Here is a 10,976-nt window from a genome sequence, read left to right as displayed (position 1 = left end):
CAAGGGGGAAAAACAAGACTTGACTTCGCTTGACTAGACTTCAGGAGCAGGAAAACAGGAGGAATGTTTGACGAGGAAGGTTTGACAACGATCCAGCACAGGACTGCAAACACAAGGAGATTAAATGGGGAGCAAACAAACGAGGGTAATGGGAGAAGACAGGTGGGGCAAATGAACCAATAATCAGGAAACAAGGTGGGTGGGGTTAGACAATTGACGAGAGCACATGGGACAAAGAAACACATGAACATGTGCTCACACCAAACATGACATGAACATGCAGTTAATGAAAACTCATAAACTGCATGTTCACACGAAACATGACAACACGAAAGCATGCAGCAAGTAAAACACCAGCTGCATGCTACACAACACAAAACACAGACAGGACAGCGCACACACAACCACACAGAGTGCACAAGAACGAGCGAATGCTCATTCTGTGCGCTCACAACAGAAGACAAAACACAAGGAGCATGAATGTCCGAATCCCAACACAAAACCGAAACCCAACTAGACAGAAGTGCTGGGACCCGAACACCACGCCCCACACAGAAAATGACAGGGACAGAAGAGCACGCAGCTCGAGCATGCTCAAGGCTGCGCTCTCACACAAGACAAGACAAAATACAGGAGTGTCAGGACTCTGTCACCAAACCAAGAGAAAGCTAGACCGAAGTGACAGAACCCTGACACTCATACTCATATTGATGGTCAATTGTGACCATACACCATAACTATTTTTCAATTAAATAAGTGTTCTATATTTTAGTTCAATAATGTTTATTGAATATTTTGAAGAGATCTTTTGGAAGGCTACTTAAATACTATTTTTGCAATAATTATAGTCAATTAATGACCACTTAAAATATATTTCTTCTAATATTTTTATTATTTATATTTCAATTTGTGTAGTAATTAAGGTTAAAATATAGAATATCAATTTAAAGAGGCAAATTGGTATTTTGTTGCTTATAAAATAATAATAATGTTAATTTGTAGTGCCATTATAGTTGCCTTATGGCTCTTTAATAAATCTACATATATCTAATCTAGTTGCTCTTCCATCTGAATACATTTTTAGATATGATTAAACACTAGATTTCTTTAAATGTGAAATTTTAAAACGTTTATAACTTATGCATCATATTAGGACTTAGTATCCTAATATTTTTAATGAATTATGATTCTTATATAAGCACACACAAGTGAATATTAATGAATGCGAGCACATTTAATTTGACCCATGAAACGTTTAAAATAGTGCTAAGACAAACTATTTTTCCCTTATTATGTACAGTAAGCTATATAGTACTACATATGAATTGATACTAAAATAAGTTCAAATAGATCACCCCCCCCCCCCAAAAAAAAAATCTCACTCCAACCTGAAGGTAAAAGTTGGCAACCCTGATACCATCACAACTAAAAATGTGACACTGATTTCAAATGACAATAATTCATTAACATTAAGTCACTTACATTTTAGATGCAATATTTGCTGTTTTTGTTCTATTTCAGCTAAAATAGTTCTAAACAAAGATCACAGCAGAAACATAAGGCGTCTCACACAGCAACAATGTGTTACTGAATGATTCAGCGTTTTGAACTATTATTATTTTCGGACAAGCACATTTTTTCAAGTGTATGACAGATTTACCAGCACATGAACAGGCTTAATGTCGAGCCCTGCATACAGTACTTGCTATCGGATGGTCAATGAAATATAAATGATCAACATTTACATAGAAAACTGTGTATACTGGTTTGATCATTATTGATTTAGATATCAGCCACACAAACCGCCTCTGTGTAGCATTTATTTATCTAAATATACAGTAAATCGAGACAATAACATCCCAGTTTAAGCAGATTCTTCTCCGAGTTATGAAAAGATTAAAATTCAGATCCCCAAACCCTGCATAAGCATACACTCTAAAAAATGCTGGGTTAAAAACAACCCAAGTTGGGTTGAAAATGCACCGACCCAACAATTGGGTTGTTTTAACCCAATGGTTGAGTTGTTCTTACCCAGCAATTGGGTTGTCTTAAGCAACATTTAACCCAACCACTGGGTTAAAACAACTCAACCACTGGGTTAAAACAACTCAACCATTGGGTTAAAACAACTCAATTGTTGGGTTAGTGCATTTTCAACCCAACTTGGGTTGTTTTTAACCCAGCATTTTTTAGAGTGTACTCACACACTCGCCGACTCGCTACAAAGAGCAAAAAGTCTTTGCATTCAACAATATACTCACTGAACGTTCTAAGAATTGATGCGGCGATCTGTGACGTTAAAAATCGAACACTAGCGTTTGTGACGCTGTTTTGTTGGATTAAAACAGAAAATGCAATACAAATACAAAGAGTTACTAAGCATTTTTAAATTCATGATTGTTTATACAAAAAGTAGTGCTGTTTATTATTATTAATAGCTGGTAGGCCTACATTAATGGGAAATTTGAATAGACGAATAACAAATGTTGGAAAGTATATTTAAACATGAAACTAAACCTCCAGTAGGTGGCAGCAGGTGGCCATCTTAATGAGTGAGTCATTGAGTTGTTCATTCAAACGATTCATTCAAACGCTGAATCCTTATATATATATATATATATATATATATATATATATATATATATATATATATATATATATATATATATATATATATATATATATATATATATATTCATATATATATATATCTGGAACGTTGTTGGTAATATTGTGACGTTCAAAGATCGTAGGCCTACTGACAACATTGTGAGAAGGTAATTTAATGGTAAAAAGTACGAATAATTTACTTAACTGTTACGTCGTGTGTGAGCAGGCAGACGCGCTCATTCACGAAAGCCAGGCTTTTAGCGCGATAACTCGTCGTAGCTGTATATTCAAGTGATCGCTATGCTAAAGTGGCATATATACAGTATACAGGTCCTTCTAAAAAAATGTGCATATTGTGCTAAAGTTCATTATTTTCCATAATGTAATGATAAAAATTAAACTTTCATATATTCTAGATTCATTGCACACCAACTGAAATATTTCAGGTCTTTTATTGTTTTAATACTGATGATTTTGGTATACAGCTCATGAATACCCATCTCAAAAAATTAGCATATCATGAAAAGGTTCTCTAAACGAGCTATTAACCTAATCATCTGAATCAACGAATTAACTCTAAACACATGCAAAAGATTCCTTTTGCATTTGCATTCCTTTAGCTTTTAAAAACTCCCAGCCTGGTTAATTACTCAAAACCACAATCATGGGTAAGACTGCCGACCTGACTGCTGTCCAGAAGGCCATCATTGACCCCCTCAAGCGAGAGGGTAAGACACAGAAATAAATTTCTGAACGAATAGGCTGTTCCCAGTGTGCTGTATCAAGGCACCTCAGTGGGAAGTCTGTGGGAAGGAAAAAGTGGTACAAAAAGTGCTGCACAACGAGAAGAGGTGACCGGACCCTGAGGAATATTTTTTGAGAAGGACCGATTCCAGACCTTGGGGGACCTGCGGAAGCAGTGGACTGAGTCTGGAGTAGAAACATCCAGAGCCACCGTGCACAGGCGTGTGCAGGGAATGGGCTACAGGTGCGGCATTCCCCAGGTCAAGCCAGTTTTGGGCTACAGAGAAGCAGCACTGGACTGTTGCTCAGTGGTCCAAAGTTTTTTTCGGATGAAAGCAAATTTTGCATGTCATTCGGAAATCAATGTGCCAGAGTCTGGAGGAAGACTAGGGAGAAGGAAATGCCAAAATGCCTGAAGTCCAGTGTCAAGTCCCCACAGTCAGTGATGGTCTGGGGTGCCATGTCAGCTGCTGGTGTTGGTCCACTGTGTTTTATCAAGGGCAGGGTCAATGCAGCTAGCTATCAGGAGATTTTGGAGCACTTCATGCTTCCATCTGCTAAAAAGCTTTATGGAGATGATTTTGTTTTTTCAGCACGACCTGGCACCTGCTCACAGTGCCAAAACCACTGGTAAATGGTTTACTGACCATGGTATTACTGTGCTCAATTGGCCTGCCAACTCTCCTGACCTGAACCCCATAGAGAATCTGTGGGATATTGTGAAGAGAAAGTTGAGAGACGCAAGACCCAACACTCTGGATGAGCTTAAGGCCGCTATCAAAGCATCCTGGGCCTCCAGAACACCTCAGCAGTGCCACAGGCTGATTGTCTCCATGCCACGCCGCATTGAAGCAGTCATTTCTGCAAAAGGATTCCCAACCAAGTATTGAGTGCATAACTGAACATAATTATTTGAAGGTTGATTTTTTTTTTTTTTTTTTTTTTTTTTAACAATTTTCTTTTATTGGTCGGATGAAATATGGAATTTTTTTTTTGAGAATTTTGGGTTTTCATGAGCTGTATGCAAAAATCAACAGTATTAAAACAATAAAAGACCTGAAATATTTCAGTTGGTGTGCATTGAATCTAAAATATATGAAAATTTAATTTTTATTATTACATTATGGAAAATAATGAACTTTATCACAATATGCTAATTTTTTTAGAAGGACCTGTACTGCCTGCTGATCACTGTTGATCGCTGATAGATTGAAAGTGCGTGCTCGTCCGCTGTAACCCGCCCAATCTGGCAACACAGTTTGTGATTTGTGCTTTGAACCATGTGCAGGCGCGATGGATCGCCTAACACTAGGGTGTTGGAATGGTATATATTTACACTTCTCACCCAACTATTTTTAAAAAGTAAGAAGTAGAAAGTACAGTGCTAGCCTACATGCTCATACTTTTCATGTTCATACTTTACAGTTGGTCAAGATGTCTAAAAACCTTTATTTGTATTGGTCTTAAGTAGCTAATATTTAAATTTCTGAATACCGAATTTGGGATATGTTCCTAGTTGTCAGTTATAATCATCAAAATGAAAAAAATAAACATCTGAAATATATCAGTCTGTGTGTAATGAAAGAATATCATATACAAGTTTCCTATTTTAATGGAATTGGTGAAAAAATCAACTTTTTGATGATATTCTAATGATATGACCAGCACATGTATTGCATGCTCAGATATTCATAAAACAAAATATTCTATGGACTATTACATTTTGGTGAAAATGGCCAAAACCCTGGTGGTGGCTGGCAACTTTTTTTTTTTAAACCGTTGGTGGGGAAAGTGTTTATAATACCTAATTCCACACATTCAGTAGTTTAGAGCTAAAAGATTGGTTAAATAAATGTGCACGCTACTGTTGTATGTGCTGGAATCTAAGACTGTTGACTGCACAGAGATTTGGTACAACCCCTGCCCTAGAACGCTTATTACACACCCTGACTGATGATGTGCTGTTCAGAAGAAAGGATGTTTAAATGTCTTTATCAATCTTTATCAAGCTATAGTACTTGCTATTTTCCATTACAGTACACTTCAGTATAGCTCTTACACACACAATGCAAAGAGGTCAAAAGTCAGGCGACACCTTCCAAGCTGTCTTATACCACTTTGTAAAAGTAAATTAAAGCTTAAAATGTTACAGCTTCCTTATTAATTGCTTGTTAGTATTTCTGATTTGTATGCAACTTCAGATAAAAGCAACAACACATGAAACTGTATACTGCAAAAAAAAAGGTAGACAGTTCTGAGCAGTTACATTCATTTCATGGTTCTTTTGTAACATTAACAAACAATTTCTGTTTGTAAAAAGTAATTTATTATTCAAATACATTCAATACACAACGCAAGTTCAACCTGAATCCACTATTTTAAAGGGAATTGGTCAAGCAAATGTTAGAAAGTAGATTGTGAGTACAATTTGTACCACCTTAGTGGATCTGACAAAAACAATAACAGATGTAGAACATCCCATAGTATGAGTTTTCAAACAAGTTTCATATAAATTTCTTATTAAAATAAAAATAAATCACTTATTGGAGCAGCCCACGTCTCCACCCAATTAATTTTTCTAATTTAGCCTGGGGAAAAAAGGATGTATGAGAACAGATTTCTCTTGCAGAACAGATTATATTTACTTATTTTGCTTTGGAAGACCACAAATAGTCACTGAGGAGCCATAACCCCAATCCTGAAGTGAAAACCCAGGGTAGAGGGGTTGAGAAAATGTGGCCTGGATTCTGTGTAGGAGGGTAATTTTCTCAGAGATATTGTAAAAGGACAAGGCTCCTGCCGCTTGATCAAGAAACACTCCAATTTTAGAGACCAAGCTAATGTTAGTCTGTTGGCTATTGTGCTTTACACGAAGTATAGCTGCTGGAAAGTCACATTTCCAGGATCTGTTGTTAGAGCCAAACGTAACAGTGTCTCCGCTAACCTGGTCATATGAAAACACAATAGAACAGCCTGCTCCTACTAACTGTACTTCAAAATAACAGCACCCTGATAGACTCTCATTACACAACACTTGGCATCCACGGGTTGCAGAGTATGAAAAACAACCACGCTTTGACACAGACTTGTTCTGTACAGAGAGCTGATTACAGGCTGAGGAGCTATTCAGATTCAGTTCAGAGGAATCTATTGGAAAAAAAGGAAGAAATTAAACATGTACTTAAGCATGATATTTTGACATTGACACTACAGAGCAACTCACATATAAGGAACTCTTCTCTAGTCTTGGGATGAGATGGCAAATCTAAACAAAAAGAATATTTGTGTGTATGGTGTGTTCGTTATAAAACAAAAAATATGAACAACAAAAAATGTTGACTTACACTCTGTGATCATATTATTCACCATTATATGGACAGTGGGAACTATTAAAGATGCACACACAAAAACAAAACAAAATTCCATGATCATGACAATCTGCCTGCATTTTCTCAAATTTTATTTTGATAAGACATTGTAACCAATGCTTCAAATCTGCCTAATTTTTCAACAGAAAATAAAAAACAATACAATTAAATACATTTTCTTTGTAACTTTAATCAAGTTAAAGATGATAGTGTGATATAAAAAAAGATCTTTAAAAGTGCCCTCACCTTTCTCTGAGATCCGCACAATGTCTTGTTCACAGAGATCATCCAGTTGACTTTTCAGCTCACAGATGACGGTTTCTATCTCTTTGAATGTCAAATGTTGTCTGATGGAGATGTTGCACAAATTTGAACATTGGTAGTGGGAAAGAGAAGAAAAATTCTATAGATGGAAAAAAATTAATTAATAATAAAACATTTCAAGCAATGACTTTCGATGCAGACCCGAGCCTGTTTAATGTCACAGTTGTTACCTGAATAAAATAGATGTCATCCTCCACCTGCGACAGCTGCGCCAGTTCATTGCGTCTTCTCCTCAGATCACTAATCTCCTGCTCCAGAGTTAGTATGAGTTCCTCAACTCTGCTTACTTCTGTTTTTTCCTGAGCTCTGATCATCTCTGTTATCTTGGCTTGTCTTTTCTCCATGGAGCTGATCAGCTCAGTAAATACCTTCTCATTGTGCTCCACTGCTGCCTGTGCAGAGAGCTGTTAGATGACAGAGGGAAAACTTTAGGCTGTAAGAAACACCCCATTGATTCAGCTCTGACTGTAACCCCTAGGCAATGTTAGCTCTGAAGTTACACCCAAAAAACAACAACATCTTGGTGATATAAAAGACTTGCTTTCTCCAATGACACTGCAGGGACAATTCCCTTTAAATGTACTATTTTACTGTAATAATACACTTTAGATTAGTGGATTATACATTCTATAACTATAATTATTAAAATACTTATCATATAGCTGCAAATGCTGTACATTGTGTGGTAAAATTAACGTTCAGCAATGCACTTACCTTATGGGAGTTCATGGCCTCTCTTAAATCCTGTACCTTTGTTTTTCGCTGATGCATTTCCCTTTTTAGGGTATCCAAAGTTTTCTTCAGCTTTCCCTGTGACTGAATTTAAAATAATCTGGTAAAATTAAGCTTACGTAACAACATTTTATGTTTGTTAAGTACAGTACATTTTGCTTGGTGCACAGAGGTAATATTTTACACACAAATTAAAATTAAGTGTCTATTCAAAATGTATACAAAATAAATATAAAAATCTCAGTGCTTATTATTATTTAAGTAGGCTACTTACAGTACTTATGTTCTTACATTTTACATCTGATCTTCTTGGCTATTCAATGCACTAAAAAGTGTTTTTAAACCCATTAGTAGGTCATGGGTTCTGACCAACTCTCGAGTTTTTTTTATTTTTTATTTTTTTTTAACATAATAGCTATATAATATATTCATATAATATCTAGAAACCAGACAGACCCTCAGTAGGATAGAATGTATAGTCAAATTAACTTGGTTATATTAACAAAATGGTTATGCAGACAAATCAGTAGCCCTACCTGTATGTTTTGTCTTTCATCTGCAGATGATGTCATGTTATGGTTCTGGTGGTTGATCAATGCACACTGCATACATATCAGCTGCTGATCTTTGCAACAGTACAGCTCCAGTAGTTTATCGTGTCGAGAGCAGATCTGGTCCAGTAGATGTGGCGAGGCATCGACCAGTTTGTGCCGCTTTAATGCAGGAGATGTATAATGAGTTTGGATGTGAGATTCACAGTAAGAAGCCAAACATGCCAGACAAGACTTGATAGCTTTTAGTTTGGTCTCTGTGCAGATATCACATTCCACATCCCCAGACACAGAAAAACTGAGAACAGGAGAGGCTGTTCCTGCTTTTGGCGTTTCCCTCTTCATTTTCTCTACAACTTCAGTCAGCACCGTGCTTCTGCTGAGAGCTGGTCTTGGGGTGAACGTCTGCCTGCACTGGGGGCAGCTGTAAACTCCCTTCTGATCGCCCTGATCCCAGCACTCATTAAGACAGTTCATACAGAAACTGTGCCCACAAGATGTAGTTACTGGGTTGTTCAGGAGATGAAGACAGATCGGACAGGTGAAAGAATTTTGATCATCAGATGATTCTGCCATTTTACTGTTATGAAAACAGCAGAAAAGCAGTTAGTGATGATGTTACAGGAAGATATTATATTCTTGTAACCTAAACCTCAATTTTAAGTCAAATGTCACTAAAAAAAAAACTTTAAAAAATAAATATTGAGTAAACTAATACGCAATATTGCTACTGATAGAAGCTATACCTTTGTTATAATTCCCTAAATGTGCACCAAGTAATTTTGCAATGAATCCAGGCACTGATAAGAACATTTAGCTATCTGATGTACAAGACTGAATATTTTAAGCTACTATTCATTTCTTATGGGCATTTTTAATTATGTAAAGTTAATGAGTGCACCTTTAAATTAAATATAAATTTACCAAAAACAAAAATAAGCGCTGATTAAATTAATTTGGGTAAAACTAAATTATATAGTTAAACATGATGACGATGAATTAATCGTTCAAATTAAAACCACCTCATCTCTCTTTCTCCTGTTCCACATGGCAACGAGGGCACCACGCCATGTTTCCGCGCCCAATCATAAACATTTATCGTTAACTGATCACTTAAACTTTCAGTCAACTTAGGTTCCATACGTTTTCTTTCATTAAAAGTGTTTCTCTCTGTAGGCTACTCACAAATTACGTTACAATCAGGTGGCACCAATCGTTTGGGAAGAGAAGCGACGGTAGGATAAGATCTGGAGAAAGATGAAACAAAACTCTAAAGCATTTCCTTTAAATCGAGTACGTCATCATCCATGTGACACTGGCTAAATCCCAGCGTGGCGGTAAAGGTTCATTTAAAAGGATTTTAATTCGTTTTAATTAAGTAATACCGATATTTTAATGAGAAATAATAATAATAATAATAATAATAATAATAGTAAATTATTTTGCCATAACCTTTGGAGTTATCAACAGCGTACGTATTTAGCCCGATTGTCACGATTTAATGTTCAGTCAATACCCATAATTCCATAATTCACTGACATAAATAAAGATAAAGATAAATATTCTGCGAATAGGCTATACAAAATATTAAATACACTCTTGGCGATTGACTCACTCAAGACCAGTTTTACTTTTGTTTTCTAAAAAGAGAAAACACTTTATAATACTTATTAATATTTAATATATTCGCAGGCTATATATATTATTTATAATTTATTGTACAGTTAACTCTACACTGAACAACACTGCCCTCTACCTATAACAACATGTGTAACAAGAAGTGCAATCCCAAAGCCTCTAAATTTTAGTATTTTGGAGAAAAGGTTACTTAAAGATTGGTTTGCATTTATTTTGTTGACAGGGAACAGTCAACTGACCTGAGTGTGAGTCTTTCTTAAATATTAATAGCCTATATTCACTATTAGATACATTCCTAAACAGCCTGGCAAAAAAAAAAAAAAAAAAAAAAAAAAAAAACTCATTAGCAAAATCAATCAATATTCTCTTTCACCTTTCCCACGATCTTGGGAAATCCTGTCTCTCCCACATGCTTCAACAGATTAACCCACACAATCTCTCTCATCAGGCCCGATCTCTGATCAGCACTGCTTTCTCATGTGTGATATCGAAAGGTCAGAATAATAGGTTCCAGAGCAGTGAAAAAGAGATAATGATAAAGAGAAAGAAGTGTGAAGAGGTGAGTTGACCACGTTAATTGCACTTGGGGTCTGTGTGGATATTGATCAAAGCTCCAGACATATTTCCTCCCAAAGGATGAAGAACCATCATATACCTAGTATCGCAGGGCAGGCTAAACACTGAAAATGTATAGTCTCTGTATCTGACATGTAAAAGAAAGGAAGTGTATGTAACAAAACACATTTCTTTTGTTGTTGCAGAGTTCCTTTCCTCTCAGAGATTTTACTAGCCTGTAAGGCAAGACCACGTTACACTTAGTAAATACAGATGACCCATAAGAACTTCAATTCCCAGCAGCCCTTGCCCTGCAGAGCTGAGAGTGAGGCCACTTAGGGTCTCATCCAGGGAATCTAGTTAGTTGCTACTGTCCATGTTTCTATGCCAACCAAAACACAACAGCCTTGAGCAAATGAACCTAAAAACAGATGCTCAACTCCTTCATTGCCTT

The 10,976-nt window shown here is 36.3% G+C and overlaps 1 protein-coding gene across 2 annotated transcripts; it reads right to left on the bottom strand.

Moving 5' to 3' along the window:
- Positions 1-5,668: 5,668 nt before the first annotated feature.
- Positions 5,669-9,636, bottom strand: ftr81 (finTRIM family, member 81). Of its 2 annotated transcripts, none has more exons than XM_067421150.1 (8): positions 9,515-9,636; positions 8,315-8,909; positions 7,761-7,862; positions 7,217-7,450; positions 6,969-7,125; positions 6,699-6,740; positions 6,578-6,619; positions 5,669-6,501 (listed from the first exon to the last, which is right to left on the bottom strand). In XM_067421150.1, exons 2-8 carry the CDS (start codon positions 8,903-8,905, stop codon positions 5,996-5,998), a joined length of 1,674 nt encoding a protein of 557 aa, XP_067277251.1. In that variant the 5' UTR covers positions 8,906-8,909; positions 9,515-9,636; the 3' UTR covers positions 5,669-5,995. The 2 variants fall into 2 exon arrangements, with proteins under 2 accessions (XP_067277251.1, XP_067277250.1); XM_067421149.1 differs by lacking the exon at positions 9,515-9,636 and adding an exon at positions 9,352-9,508.
- Positions 9,637-10,976: the final 1,340 nt, after the last annotated feature.

Source organism: Pseudorasbora parva, chromosome 17 (assembly GCF_024679245.1).
Source record: "Pseudorasbora parva isolate DD20220531a chromosome 17, ASM2467924v1, whole genome shotgun sequence".
Lineage (NCBI taxonomy): Eukaryota > Metazoa > Chordata > Actinopteri > Cypriniformes > Gobionidae > Pseudorasbora > Pseudorasbora parva.
Note: the sequence above shows the minus strand (reverse complement) of the source record. Positions and strands in the feature narration are given on the sequence as shown.

Excerpts from the sequence above, each read along its gene's own strand:
- ftr81 (XM_067421149.1), bottom strand. The coding sequence starts at position 9,470 with ATGGAACCTAAGTTGACTGAAAGTTTAAGTGATCAGTTAACGATAAAT. Across the intron at positions 7,451-7,760 it reads AGGCCATGAACTCCCATAAG|CTCTCTGCACAGGCAGCAGT; the intron begins GTAAGTGCATTG and ends GTCATCTAACAG. Across the intron at positions 6,620-6,698 it reads GAATAATATGATCACAGAGT|ATTTGCCATCTCATCCCAAG; the intron begins GTAAGTCAACAT and ends CTTTTTGTTTAG.